We start from the raw sequence: 15,724 nt of genomic DNA on the forward strand, positions 1-15,724 counted from the left end.
GCTGTGTCCAAAATTTGACTGGTACTGTATGTATTTCGCCTTGATTTAGGTTTTATTGTGGCTCTGGAAAGTTATTGTATGCTACACCTGTTGCTGGGGTTTAGTCTTCAGAATCCTATAAACCTAGTAGTTATCCTTCACTGCAGTCTGTACATCTGTCGTTCTGCCCCTGAGCAAGGCAGTTAACCCACTGTTCCCAGGGCGCCGAAGACGTGGATGTCGACTGTGGCAGCCTCCCGCACCTCTCTGATTCAAAGAGGTTAGGTTAAATGCGGAAGACACATTTCAGTTGAACAACTGACTAGGTATCCCCCCTTTCCCCTAAAATGTATTCCAATCGAGGTCAGGAGTGTGGTTGTAGTATAGGCTAAAACAGGCTTTTCGGCGCTAGAGTCCTCTCTATGGGACACCACAGACGGCCGGCCCATCATTCACAGCCAACCCACTAGAGGGGAACGTCGAGTTGAGTGATTAGCTTCCATGGAATATTGGCCCATCCATTCCATTTTACACAGAAATATTTGTTCTTATGGTGATGTTTAAAAATGTAACCTACCCGTGTAACACTTATTTACAACACATGCAAAGTAAAATTCTTTACAATCTCTTGTTTTATATCGTTTATCAATATGATTTGAATACTCCTCCCAGAATACCATAGAAGTCGCGTTCGGGCTGCAAGCGTGTTAGGCTACCGCAACATCAACATCCTCACCATCACTGAGGTGGACCAAAGTGGGATTGACAGCATTAGAGCAAGGAGCTTCAAATTGGTCGATGCTGGTCCTGATGCAAGACGCATCGGTGAATACGGGAAGTCTTTAACCAATGTTTGACCACGAAAAGGGGAACTCACATTCAAATCGACGCTATCAAACGATAGCAGCCAGACCATTCGTCAATCTATTGTTTTCCTTTTAAGCAGGTAACGTTAGACTAGGATTCAGCCTAGCGCCAATCGTTTCATTGACAGGGATGTCGATCGAGATTGAATTTCAGCGAATGACAAAGGAAAGAAGTGCTTAATTCCATCTCAGTAAAATTGCAGTAAACTTCGCGATAGTTAGCCTAGAGAAAGTTATTTGGGTTATCTGGTTGGAAATAACCTAGTGCTGTGGACATGGCGGATGCTGCTGAGTGCGGTGTAAAAGTGATGTGCCGATTTAGGCCTTTGAATGAATCGGAAACCAACAGAGGAGACAAATACATCCCGAAATTCAAAGGCGAAGACACGGTGGTAATAACGGTGAGTAAATCTTAATAATTTCATATATATATATATATATATACGCCTAATATCCATGGTGTAGTCTACAAACAAAGCCATGATACAGGTGCCTAAATTCACTCAAATTCAGTCTGACAAAATAAATGTTGATGTGCAAGGTGATCATAAACATTGTTTTATACGAATTAATAAATAGGCGGTTAATGGGCATTTGTTTTGAAGAATAATGGTGGAAATGCCAAATAGAGTGACCAACATTTTGGTCAATGATTCCTGTACTCTGCTATCAATGGAAGCGTCTCTCCAATTTGGGTCTGGATGGATCATGATCGAGCTACAGGGGCATAATTACCCATGATGTACGCTTGGTGTCAAACTGCCAAACGAATAGATAGTAAGATAAACATTCACAGCGTACTATCTCGACATCATCATCATTAATTCAGTTTGCCTAGTGGTGGTCAATGGTCACCGAATGGACGGTAGAATTCACACCTTTCCCCCAAGGGTCTGCGAGTCTGTAGACTGTCAGTGTGTGCTGTCATCAATGGCATTACCAACCTATTACGTCATCAACGTTAAATTGAAATGAATATAACCATCTTCGCTGTAGGTGAAAATTAACTTTAATTGAAAGTTCGTTGTATCTTATGCTTAGTCATTTCAATGTCATTACATTTCCATCCTGATGAGAAAGCTATGGTCTCATAGCTTACAGGACAACAAGAATAATGCCTTAATGTCCCTTCATCTTTTTGCATGCTTTTCACTTCACCCCTACCTACATGTACAAATGATCTCGACTAACCTGTACCCCCTGCCTCATTATTGTTATTTTATTGTTTTAATTTAAAATATATATGTTTTTATGTTAATTAAGGGCTTGTAAGTAAGCATTTCACGGTAAGGTCTACACCAATTGTATTTGGGGCATGTGACAAATATAATGTGATTTGGGTTGATCTCAAAGGTTATTCATTTTAAGGTAGATCATAAAACAACCTCTCTGAAAGAACAAATAAAAGTCTTCTATTGTCAGTACGTGGAATAAAATGAAAACACAGGCTCATGTTTGAAATCAGAACGAGAAGTATCTCCCTCCCTCCTTTGTAGTGGCCACCCTAAATCAAGGTTTGATTCTATTGCTACTACAGCTAGAGGCTCCCAGCATGAAGCCAGTCGGAGTCTGCATGAGTGGAGCCCATTACATGGGGAACAGCCTAGTTTGTCATAGTTTGGCCTGTCTAAACCCATAGAGACATCATCATTGACCGGACAGTAATTGGAATGGAAAACCTATGTCATCCCAGGGCGGGGAAGGCAAAAGAGGAAATGACCATCAGAAGAGAGAACTGCTGGCTGAGTGAGTTTAAGTAGCGTAAATAAGGACCCTTTTTTTTTTTACCGGTAATGGAAAAAGGGAGGGGGTTGCGAAGAAGCTGATTGAAGCATTACCTAGGACATCAGACGTGTGTGTGTGTGTGTCTTCTGTGTGTTTGTGCGCACGTTTAATTTCCCAGTTAGTGCTGGAATAGAGCCTGTGTTGGACTGATAGTATTGTGCTCAGGAGGATTTGTGCAGGTAGTCAGTGTGTCTCGTTTGCCGTTGTCTGAGTTCTCCTAGGCTAAGCTGTGCTGTGAAATACACAAAGCCAGCATACCTATTTCCTCAGTTCTGCCACTAGCCCGCTCCTCTCCCATATGCTAGCATCATCCTATCTGTGCCCCTCCTCCTCCTCTTCCTTAGCCTTGGGGGAATATACATGGTTCAGTGCCAGGGCAGCTTCACTGATCTCTAGCTCATCTTAGGCTGAAAGATGACATCAGTAAAAGACCCATGATGTGTATTATTTGACTGGAGAAATTGATGACTAGACCTACAGTACATCATGTTTTAGGAGGCTCAGTGATCATTGCTCACACTGCATGCTTCTGTGAGAACAGGTGCTCAGTGGGAAGTATAGTATAGGTGATAGGGATGGTCACTCTCAGTGAGTGTTTCACACGCGCAGAGGGTTACGATCCCCAACAGTGCAGCATCTGAACCTCAGATCTCAATGAAATGTTGAAATGTTTTGCATTGGACACTTGGGATTTGTGGGAAAAAAATAGATATTTATATCCAGATATTATTTTTGACGATATATTGGATCGTTTTGACAATGTCGCAATATTATTTTTGCGCTAGTTTGCTGTAGCTGCACCATAACGCCAATACTTTTCCTTCATAGCTTGTTCTTAAATCAGAAGCCCATTTGTTTTCAGTACTCTTATTTCCATGACTGATCAATATGTTTAGAACATCAAATCGCAATGAAATCACAGTATCGAACCGCAACACATATGGAATCGTGAGAATCGCAATACATATTGTATCGGCACCTAAGTATCGTGATGACGTCGTATCGTGAGGTCCCTGGTAATTCCCAGCCCTATTACACACCCTTATCTTAAGGCTAATATCGATCTGGGATTTTATTTCTTTTTTTCATAGGTTAGATTATCTAGCTAAATGTCCCCTCCCTGCTATTGTCCCAAGTTATTGGGTTACTCATCACAAGCGTTACGCTGGAGGATCGGATCCAGTATGAACAGTTGTTACAAACTGTGGACACAGTAGCTTAACACATGCACATATATTATAGGCCCGCTGTGACTGCATTTAACTGAACTCCCTTCATTATGGACTGTTAAATAATGAATCTGTTTGGAACCCATGCAAAGCAAGGCAGGTTCCCTTTGTGCCGACACGTCCGACATTAATGTTTGCCTTAGCCCAGGGGAAGGTGTGGGGGTATGGTTGCATAAAGCCAAACCAGACAGAGCAACATTAATGCATGGATCATTTGTAAAGGGGGGGGAAGGGGAAAGTGTTCGGTAACAAACACACACATTTAGGCCTACTCTTGTTCTTTCCATCTGTTACACTAAATCAGATAGAAATACATTACATATTTACTAGAAGCCTAGAGTAGATCTACATATCATGCAAAATAAAGCTATGCACCATGTATTTGTCTTATTCTTGCCCTGACATTTAGATGTATTGATTTGCAGCATCCTTTCCATTTTGTAACCTACAGTAGTCTAATTGCTTAACAGAGAGAAGCTGATGATTTCATGCACATAATTACAAAGCTTCAAACAGCCATGTACTGGTTGCGAAATGAACCGGGGCGCCTGGCACCTTCTACCAGACCCTTTTTAAAGGCACTTCAATCTTTTGTCTTGCCCATTCACCCTCTGAATGGCACACGTACACAATCCGTCTCAAGGCTTAAAAATCCTTCTTTAACCGGTCTTCTCCCCTTCATCTACACTTATTGAAGTGGATTTAACATGTGACATCAATAAGGGATCATAGCTTTCAGCTGGATTCACCCTGGTCAGTCTATGTCATGTTTTGTACACTCAGTGTACATTTTGGGAGAAATTTCCAAATCCTCATACTCTTTGAGGCTGGGGAGTGCTCTGCTGTGTGTAATATATTTTTTTGTGACTCTCCATTAGTGCGAGGATTAAATTGCCTGTGAAATCTGTAATTGGAAAAGTCACAGCAAAACACAATTTATGACTGAGTCCCTTTGATTTAGTTTGATCCTGTGCATGGTTGGTTGTCAATGTCCACATACAGTGATCTTTATCAACATGTTGCCCAGATAAGATCTGTGATGTGCTGCAATAAGGTTAACCTCTCAATCTCTGTTTCTTTTGTGTCGGGTGTGGGTGAACACATGAACATATGGGGGTGGGGCAGGACTGGTTTTGGTTGAGACATTCATGTCACCGATTTAGACAAAAGCCCCACTACAGAATTCAATGGTGAAGGTGCATAAAGATGGAGGAATTCCAATATGACATCATTGTTTTTAGCACTACCAACGGAGTTCTTAAACTACGGTGCGTGACATGGTTCAATGTGCCAGCAAATCAGCACAATCTACTTTTTAGTCTTTTTTTTTAAATTCCCGCTGTTGGAGCTTGAATTTGGATCATGTATACCGTGCTAATTACGATACAAAAAAAACATGAACAGAAAGTTATGTACAATATGGCATACTGAGCAAACGAGACATTTGTTGTAAGTACATGGGGGCCGCCATCTTTATGCACCGTCGGCATTATGCATTTTCACCTTACCCAAATTAGATTTTATATGAGTAGTAATGGTGTTTGACACCATGCTTATTTATACAAATCAATACAACGTGCCCTTCCCAATGATGTAGATTTTAAAAAATTATAATAAAAATAAAATGTGTAACACAAGGAGTAAAATACACAAGAATGGAGCTATATACAGGCAGTACCAGTGCCAGATCAATGTGCAAAGGTACAAGGTAATTGAGGTAGATACAGTTTGTACATGAAGGCAGGGTAAAGTGACTAGGCATCAGGAAGATGAATAATAACAAGAGTAAATTCAGAACAGAGTACCAGCAGTTTATGAGTATAAAAGTGTGTGTGTATTTGCTGTGTTTGCTTTGTGGCGGTATGCTTGTGTGTGTTATGTGAGTGTGTGTGCACATATGTAGTGTATGTGTGTGGGTTTTGTGGGAGAGTAGTATGTGTGTGTGAGTGAGTGAGTGTGTATATACATGTATAGTCTTATGCGTGTGCATCGAAATCAGTGCAGAAAGTCCGGATAACCATTTAATTTACAATTTAGCAGTCATATCATGGCTATTTAGCAATCTTATGGCTTGGGGTTAGAAGTCGTCTTTCATGGACAATGCGCTGCACATGCTACTGGCTGCTGTCTCCAGCAGCACGGGTTTAAATTGACACAACTTACTACTATAGCCTCAACCTGTTTTAGACAAACATATACAGTACATCACTTATTTATTAATGTGCACAACAATGATGTATTAGATTACAATGTGTAATGTATTTATTAAGGGAATAGCGTGTGTACGGTATTAAGCAAACAAGCCCAGCCTTGTTTAAGTTCTATTGCTGGTTCTGTGTGTATTTATAGAGGTGAAATATAGCTGTGTCTTTGTTTGGTCGAGATACAGGGCCGTGGCTGGAGCGATGCGATGCAGCTGGGTCTCTTGGGTAATTTTGTCTCCATGACGATGTATGCCGGATGTCATTAGAGATGATTGAAAGGGGAGCAGGAGGTCACAGGCTAGAATCATCGTCGCCAATTACAAACACACAGACCAACACACCCTTTACAAAGAGAGTGTATGCATAGTCACACATACAAGTGTATCTCTTTCCTACACCTGCTCTCTCTCTCTCTCTCTCTCTCTCTCTCTCTCTCTCTCTCTTTTTTTCTCTCTCTCTCTCTCTCTCTCTCTCTCTCTCTATCTCTCTCTCTCTCTCGCTCTCTCTCTCTCTCTCTCTCTCAAAAGAAGTTAGGTACCAGTATACTCTGCTAAAGACCCTCGTCAGGCGGTCCTCCAGCATAATGATGTGCACACAGTGAGAGCATGTTCATTTAATAATGCCTGAGACATCATGCAGTCCAAAAGAGCAAAGGCCTTGGCCTTCCTTTGGGACAGCACATCAATTATTGAGAGGTCTAACATGGCATTTAGAACATGTGTGTGTGTGTGTGTGTGTACCTGCCTGCACGTGTGTGTGTGTGTGTACCTGCCTGCACGTGTGTGTGTGTGTACCTGCCTGCATGTGCGTGCGTGTGTGTGTGTCCACACATCATTTATTGAGCTTGTGGAATAGTGTATGTGTGGTCACATGCGTTTGTAAATCTTGCAGACTGCTGCAATACTGCTATGGGTTTTCAATTTGACTTTCAAGCTTGGCTAAAGGTATTGCTCATAAGTCATTTAGAACGCACGGAGTGTATTGAGCTGTGAGGTGAATTTATGGGAGACGTTATGATACAATTTCATTCCATATTGAAATTTCATATCGACTAACCTGTACCCCCCGCACATTGACTCGGTACCCCCTGTATATAGCCTCGTTATTGTTATTTTATTGTGTTACTTTTTATTTATATATATTTTTTTATTTAGTAAGTACTTTCTTAACTCTATTTTTTGAACTGCATTGTTGGTTAAGGGCTTCTAAGTAAGCGTTTCATGGTAAGGTTGTATTTGTATTTGTTGTATTTGCCACATGTGACAAATACCATTTGATTTGATTTGAAACGTTCTCGTAAAAAGACATTGAAATTGTTGAGAGTGGCTACCTTATCTCTTTTAAATGTTTGGTGGTTGATGACCTTCATAAAAAACACAAGCAGTGCCCTACGATTGCTCAAAGGATCTTGCTGAGCAAGAGATTACGACATAGCCGACCGCCTTCCTGTCAGCGAGAGAGAGAGAGAAGTCTACAGCACTCAACAGCAATCATGTTTCCATCCTCCTCCTCCATCCGCTGAGTGACACCTGGAGCCGGCCGACATCCAATCAGTGCAGGCCTCTCCCTGTGGGATGCAGTTTCCATGGCAACCGGGTCATTGTTGGAGCTTACCGCTGTTCGGGTTGACCCCATGCCTGCGCTATAAAGGCCTGGAAAAAAATCAATCGCTCCTCTGTCAGAAAGCCGGTCCAGAACAAAGAGAGCCAAACATAAAACAAGCCGCTTAATAGCCTCCTTGGGTTGGGCTTGAATCAAACTGGACCACACACAGATACACAGGTGGTAGTGGCAGATAATGTAATGTGTGGGGTCTTTGTTTTCACTGGACCAGGCTATCATTGTCACATTGCCCCATGTTTCTTTCATATTGATTGATTTCTTATTGTCTGTTCACCATTAATTCAGTCAGTCAGTGTGATTGGAAAATGGTGTGGTAGGAAAACAAGATGACCTCATTTAAAAAATATATATGTACCTCCATTATCTTTTCTACATACTTTATATCTTGTTACAGTCATTTAAATTTACACTCTAAATGTTTTACCATCTCAATTTCTTATTTTTTGCATATTTTTGAGTGGTGGCAAATTAGTATATTGGAAACATTGCACAGACCCTAAATATTTTGTGCTAGTGTAACAGATGTTAGTTAGCGGTGGTTCGCGCCCGGGTATGGGCGAGGGGACGGTCTAAAGTTATACTGTTACACTAGCCCTCAACTTCACATTACTCTCTGATGTTGGGCCATAGCTGTACTAGAGTTTCAAGTGCGTCGTTGTATGATCTTGTTTATTTATGGTCTCAAACCATCTGTAACTACAACACTGATCCACAACATTGATCCATGTCAAATGTATGCGCGCATGACTGTAAGTCATTTAAAAGGGTTTTCTATTATTATTATAAAAGTATTTGATTAACAGAAAAATTTTCAGTTGTCTCTGTCTCCAAAGTAACATAATAACGTCCAGGCCCATAGTGTAAGGTTGTGACCTGTCCTGTATTCTTGTGACAGGAGAACTGATCCGATGTCAGGCTAGCGTTGCCACGGCTCTACCTCAGAGCAGGAGGTGACTGGTTTAGTGTGACACCTGCTAGACTGACTGACTCTGAAACAGATCTGGAGAGAACAAGGTCACCAGAGTCAAAGCACCTTGCTTGATGTAATACAGACCCGATTTGATCACCTTGTCAGACCCAGCTAGCAGTCAAAAGACTTTAAGAAACAGTGAGAAATGTCTGTGATGAAAAGTGTTTAACTTCCATTCAGTTTTGTTGATATGAAAATAACTCAAGGCTTTAGCTTGACACTGATTTCTCAGGGGCAAATGAAAGGTGGAATGAGATGGGGACTCTCTTGACAGTTTCCTTCCTCCTTTTTCCATGCAGGGCAAGCCTTATGTGTTTGATCGAGTCCTGCCACCCAACACAGCCCAGGAGCAGGTCTATGATGCCTGTGCCAAGCAGATCGTCAAAGGTAAACGCTGTGCCCTATACAGCCCAATTAATCTCACATCCTCACCGTCGTCATGTGAACTCAGTTTCAGACCTATTTTGAAAGAGTTAACCCCACTGTGTTTTGTTTTGCAGATGTGTTGGGTGGGTACAATGGAACCATCTTTGCCTATGGCCAGACCTCATCAGGCAAGACTCACACCATGGAGGTAAGTCTGGAGGACATTTTGAGTCCTCATTGGGATTTGAATGAGAGCCAAAGAGATTCGGTCAGAGATTAGATTAAGGATAGCAGTAGTGAATAATGATATACGTAATCACAGGACATGTGAAGCCACAGTGCAAGTATGGCCATTAGCAGCTAGTTTTAAGGTGCTTTACAAGACAGCACGACGGAGTGGCCCATGGAACATGAAACTGTATAAAGAGGAGACAGAGGTGCAGTCTAGAAGCAGGGTGGACCTTTGGCCTCACTGCCTGCATCATCTGTAGAGGGTCTAGTGACCCATTGACTGAGCAGGGATTGACTGGAGTTTAAGCCGTTTCCCTCAGTCATAATCCTAACATGGGAGAGAGTCGCACAAACATGATTTTTACAGGCTGATCGGAATTGTGCAGTGGTTTCTACTGAGGCGGCATGACACTTGAGATTTCACTGACAAACACATTTGAAGCTGTATCTGTCAAACACGTTTGTTTCATTAAAGGGAGGTGCCAGTCAGGCAGCATTCAAACACACACACACACACACACACACACACACACACACACACACACACAAATATGAATATTTTCAGTAAAAAATCTTGTTCAAGCTTGTGAGAAATGTAATTCCTAATTCTCCTCAGATGGGAACATTCACCAACAGTCCCTCCCTCCTGCTGCGTCTTCCTTCCTGGCATACCTTTATTTAGCCCGACTGTCTATGCCAGACGGCGAGCCAAAATAGCAGCGAGGTGCTTCTCTGCCACAGTTCACACGATGTGCCGCCATGCGATTTACACATACAATATAGCCTCCTATTCAGCTGCAGCCGTTCCCCTGGTAACAGCCCAGAGATTCTTCAGCAAGCTTGAGGATGAAATGGAGAAACATTTATACCATCCACAGGTTTCCTTAGCAGGTGATGGAAGGGTGAGGGAAAGAGATGGTGGCAGTATGATTAGCTTCCATGCAAGCTCTGCCAGCCTGACCAGAATGTACAACTATCCCTGTTATGTGTTTAATCTAAAACGCTATTATACATCTCCCCATACCTAGAATCAAATTACAGTTTGAAGGACGTAGCAGCCCTGAGGCGAAGGGCAAACGGTAATAGTCCATTGCAGAGTAAATTATTGCCAGGACAATAACGTTTTTAAATTGCAATTTGGCTGTTTAAGGAAGGGTCAGACTGAATTAAATGGGGATTGGGATGGAGATGACAGGACTACATTTTTGAAGGGATACAGGCTGGCCGAGGAGTCTGTAATGAAAACCCCCTTGAGGTCCCATGTATATTTCATTTTAATATGTGGACATAGGCCTTATGTAGACTAAGGGTGTTTTCACACTCGGTCCCTTTTAGACAATTGTTTTTAACTCATCTTTTGAGGTGGCCTGAGTTCGTCTTGCTTGAATTCCTCTGTCCAGTTCCCTTTTTTTTAGGTTAATGTGAACACAAAGCTCCCCAGGCTCACTTGTCATAAATCCCGCAGCACACACTAGAACACTGCAATACCGTTTCCTCTGCCGTGAACCCTCACATTGGTGCCACAAAAGAGAGAAGATGATGATGTGCAGGTTCGCAGAAAAAAAATGTGTGCTGTTTCTGGTTATTAATTATCGATTTTCAAGGATGCCAAAATATGTGTTGAGTTTTTAGGTCAGATAATTTGTTTGCAATATGTTGTATATAAAGAGCCGTTTATTCTCTTGTGGGATTTGAATAGTGGGAGAAGAAAACAATTTATTTGGTGACAATCACAGCATAGGGTACAAAATCAATTCTAGCTCTTAAAGGAACAGTAGCCTAGATTGGATGTATTATAGCATTATTTAGTCTGTAGTTATTCTTCTACTACTTATTCTGTTACCAATAATATTTACATGTTAATAGTGTCTTCTGGTGGCAATTATTATGTTTAATCTTTAACTAAATGCAATCTATTAGCTCCCAAACTTTAAGGTACTTTATAAATAGGTGATAAGATGTTCTGATGGAATGGGTTGTCCTGCACTTTGTAAAAACCCAGAATGCATTGATTGAAATTTCTAAACAATAGCAATGTGAATGCAAAGAAGACTCGGACCACAGAATAGGTGAAGTGAACTGGCAAAAGAGTTGAGTTCTCATTCAAAGGCAAGGGCAGTGTGAATACAAACCGAGTTCTTTAGCTTTTTTTTTACCCTAGAGTTCACTTTAAAGAGGACCGAGATCGGTTCTTTTAAAGAGGACTATACAGTGCATTCAGAAAGTATTCAGACCCCTTGACCTTTTCCACATTTTGTTACATTACAGCCTTATTCTCAAATGTATTAAATTGTTTTTTCCCTCATAAATCTACAGACAATACCCCATAATGACAAAGCAAAAACAGTATTTTTTGTTGTTCTTGCTAATTTATAACCATTTTAAACAGAAATATCACATTTACATAAGTATTCAGACCCTTTACGCAGTACTTTGTTGAAGCACCTTTGGCAGTGATTTGGGGAGTTTCTCCAATTCTTCTCTGCAGATCCTCTCAAGCTCTGTCAGGTTTGATGGGGAGAGTTGCTGCACAGCTATTTTCAGGTCTCTCCAGAGATGTTCGATTGGGTTCAAGTCTGGCCTCTGGCTGGGCCACTCAATGACATTCAGAGACTTGTTCCGAAGCTGCTCCTGCATTGTCTTGGCTGTGTGCTTAGGGTCGTTGTCCTGTTGGAAGGTGAACCTTCGTCCCAGTCTGAGGTCCTGAGCTCTCTGTAGCAGGTTTTCATCAAGGATCTCTCTGTACTTTGCTCCGTTCATCTTTCCCTAGATCCTGACTAGTCTCCCAGTCCCTGCCGCTGAAAAACATCCCCACAGCATCATGCTGCCAGTATCATGCTTCACCGTAGGGATGGTGCCAGGTTTCCTCCAGACATGACGCTTGGCATTCAGACCAAAAAGTTCAATCTTGGTTTCATCAGGCCAGAGAATCTTGTTTCTCGTAGTCTGAGTCTTTAGGTGCCTTTTGGAAAACTCCAAGTGGGCTGCCATGTGCTTTTTACTGAGGAGTGGCTTCCGTCTGGTCATTCGACCATAAAGACTTGATTGGTGGAGTGCTGCAGAGATGGTTGTCCTTCTGGAAGGTTCTCCCATCTCCACAGAGGAACTCTGGAGCTCTGTCAGAGTGACCATTGGGTTCTTGGTCACCTCCCTGACCAAAGGCCCTTCTCCCCCAATTGCTCAGTTTGGCCGGGTGGCCAGTTATAGCTCTATCTCTGGTTCCAAACTTCTTCCATTTAAGAATGATTGAGCCCACTGTGTTCTTGGGGACCTTCAATACTTCAGAATTGTTTTGGTATATGTTTTGGTATCCATACCTTGGATCTGTGCCTTCTACGTAATCCTGTCTCGGAGCACTACACACAATTCCTTCGACCGCATGGCTTGGTTTTTGCTCTGACATGCACTGTCAACTATGAGACCTTATATAGACAGGTGTGTGCTTTTTGAAATCATGTCCAATTAATTGAATTTACCACAGGTGGGCTCCAATCAAGTTGTAGAAACATCTCAAGGATGATAAATGGAAACAGGATGCACCTGAGCTCAATTTCAAGTCTCATAGCAAAGGGTCTGAATACTTATGTAAATACATTTCTAAAAATCTGTTTTCATTTTGGCATTGTCTGGTATTGTGTGTAAATTGATGACGAAAACAATACATTTTAGAATAAGGCTGTAACGTAACAAAATGTGGAAAAGTAAAGGGGTTTGAATACTTTCAGAATGCACTGTATCTGAAAACACCCTATGAGGGTTAAGGCTGAATGATTTGTCCTCTGTAAGAGCTTGATAGCAGCCTGTGATAAACCTCTGTCGCTACTTCACAGGAGGTTGGTGGCACCTTAATTGGGGAGGACGGGCTTGTGGTAATGGCTGGAGCGGAATGATTGGAACGGTATCAAATCCATCAAACACATGGTTTCCATGTGTTTGATGCCAATCCATTCGCTCTGTTCCAGCCAATATTATGAGCCGTCCTCCCCTCAGCAGCCTCCACTGCGCTACTTGTAGTAACCTGACAGAGAGACTGAATATTTGTTGGGTTGTTTTAAAAATACTCTCACTTTTCCTTCTTGGGTCAGATGTATCATTTTCTTCACATACATTTTGTGAGCAGCGTATGTTTTTTGCACCAGCAGTTTTTTTTATATTGTCATGTTTTGGAAATGTTGGATGTTGTTTGTGAAAGATGTTGTGTTCTCCATCTCAGGGCAAGCTCCATGACTCCCATCTGATGGGTATCATCCCCCGTATCGCCAGGGACATCTTTGACCACATCTACTCCATGGACGAGAACCTGGAGTTCCACATCAAGGTAACAGACACATCATGGAATGGCCCCTCTGAACCCTGGGCTAGTTGCTCAGTGAGTCTGTGTCCATGCGTTGTAGCTTAGCTTGCCTTCAAAGGAAATAGCCTGTGTTCATATAGCAGGATTTGTCGAAAGTGTAAGCTGAGTGGAAAATGTATGCAATAGCTTTTGTAAATATAATATTTTAATATTAAAATAAAAGACATGTTTGAATGGCATTTGTATTATACTGTTACCAAACCACCAGGTTCAAAACAAGTGAATGGAAGTGGTGTTGCGGTGACTGAGGATTAGTCCAGTGCTCGTTGCTGTGTTAGTGACAGGACCCACAGAGGTGCCAGTTCTGCTGGGGTGGACTACACGTACCATATGGTCACTGCAGTGACACCTTCAGCCCGTGACTCTGTGGCTGTGTGTCCTCGCGGCCTTGCCTCTAGCAACTCAAATGGAAATGTCACAACACAAAAGTCTAGGAACCCGGGTGTTCATCTGTTAGAACAGTGAATCTTTCACTGAGGGCAAGACTGGCACAGGATCAATTCTGTCTGTTTGTTTATGCTGTGTGTGATATGTTTTGTGTTTATAGGTCTCCTATTTTGAAATCTACTTAGACAAGATCAGAGACTTATTGGATGGTAAGTAAGGACTTTATTTCTATTTTTACTAAGTTCAGATTTCTAAATACTGAGGTGGACAATTTTGATGTATATATTTTTCATTTTAAGTGTCAAAGACCAACCTAGCAGTGCATGAGGACAAAAACAAGGTGCCCTATGTTAAGGTGGGTATCCAATCGCTGTAGCTCAAGTTCTATAAACAGGAAGGTGTTCAATTGTTGATACTATGATTGTTCCTTCTCTTAACACAGTAATATTTCAGGTCATTACCCAGCAATCTTGTGGTCCTCACCTTCACACATATTCCCACTTTTCCACAAAGGGCTGTACGGAGCGCTTTGTGTCCAGTCCAGAAGAGGTTATGGATGTCATCGATGAAGGAAAATCCAATCGTCACGTGGCTGTTACAAGTATGGGCTTCTCTTTTCCTCCGGAATCACTAAAGTGCATGTTTAATAAAGAAATGTTGCAAGAATGTTGCTAACTACCCAATGATTTCCAGTGATTCAGCAGGAAGATTCTGTACTAGCACTGACTCAAATGTTGCTCTGCTTTTTGTTCGTCCATACAGACATGAATGAGCACAGTTCTCGCAGTCACAGCATCTTCCTGATCAACATCAAGCAGGAGAATGTAGAGACAGAACTGAAGCTGTCAGGAAAACTCTACTTGGTGGATCTGGCTGGCAGTGAGAAGGTCACAGGGGTTTCCCCTCTTTCTACACTTCTCTACCCTCCATCTGCCTCTCTCACTAGGTCTTCCCTTCCCTCTCTCCTCCCTCTCCTTCTCTCACTCTCTTCAATAAATCATCATTAAAATAACCTCTTCACACAGCATTTTGATTGAAGACCTATTAGACCTATCTTCTCCACAGAACTTGTTTGTGGTGACATCCTGCTGTGGGTATTTATTATCCTCTCCTTCAGGTCAGTAAAACTGGGGCAGAGGGATCTGTGTTGGACGAGGCCAAGAATATCAATAAGTCCCTCTCCGCCCTGGGGAACGTCATATCAGCTCTGGCCGAGGGAACTGTAAGTTATAAGTCTGTTTCACTGTGTTGAGGTTCTTTCTTTCTCTCTCTCACTCTCTCTATCTCTCTCTCTCTCTTTCTTTCTCTCTCTCTCTCTCTCTCTCTATCTTTCCCTCTGTCTGTCTGTCTCTCTCTCTCGCTCTCGCTCTCAGATTGATTATTTCCTTGTCCTATTTTACTAACATGTCCTTTTGTCTGTGACGTGAACATGAAAAATTCTATAAAATAGCATTTGGTTACAGATGTTGCCTTATTTGTGAAGCTCTTCTTGCTTTTCCCTCTTCCCGTCCTGTAGAAAACCCACGTGCCCTACAGAGACAGTAAGATGACCCGTATCCTGCAAGACTCTCTGGGGGGAAACTGTAGGACCACCATCATCATCTGTGCATCCCCCTCTGTCTACAATGAGGCTGAGACCAAGTCCACCCTCATGTTTGGACAGAGGTTAGCACTCATACTACACACACTGTCGGGGGGGGGGGTTCCGTGTATCTCTTCTAGTCAGTCTG

The 15,724-nt window shown here is 42.1% G+C and overlaps 1 protein-coding gene across 1 annotated transcript in view; it reads left to right on the forward strand.

Annotated features, from left to right (window-relative positions):
• The first annotated feature begins 429 nt into the window (after positions 1-429).
• The window catches only part of kif5c (kinesin family member 5C), a 35,306-nt gene continuing 20,011 nt past the window's right edge, over positions 430-15,724 (forward strand). Inside the window, exons 1-10 of the mRNA XM_036974574.2 lie at positions 430-1,246; positions 8,956-9,043; positions 9,157-9,230; positions 13,467-13,571; positions 14,155-14,203; positions 14,294-14,349; positions 14,508-14,595; positions 14,757-14,881; positions 15,112-15,216; positions 15,511-15,659. Of these exons, the coding sequence (XP_036830469.2) occupies positions 1,121-1,246; positions 8,956-9,043; positions 9,157-9,230; positions 13,467-13,571; positions 14,155-14,203; positions 14,294-14,349; positions 14,508-14,595; positions 14,757-14,881; positions 15,112-15,216; positions 15,511-15,659 (965 nt within the window). The 5' untranslated portion in view covers positions 430-1,120. The remainder of the gene's footprint in view (positions 1,247-8,955; positions 9,044-9,156; positions 9,231-13,466; positions 13,572-14,154; positions 14,204-14,293; positions 14,350-14,507; positions 14,596-14,756; positions 14,882-15,111; positions 15,217-15,510; positions 15,660-15,724) is intronic.

The sequence above is a fragment of the Oncorhynchus mykiss genome, chromosome 3 (genome assembly GCF_057628025.1).
Source record: "Oncorhynchus mykiss isolate SJ-2025 chromosome 3, ASM5762802v1, whole genome shotgun sequence".
Lineage (NCBI taxonomy): Eukaryota > Metazoa > Chordata > Actinopteri > Salmoniformes > Salmonidae > Oncorhynchus > Oncorhynchus mykiss.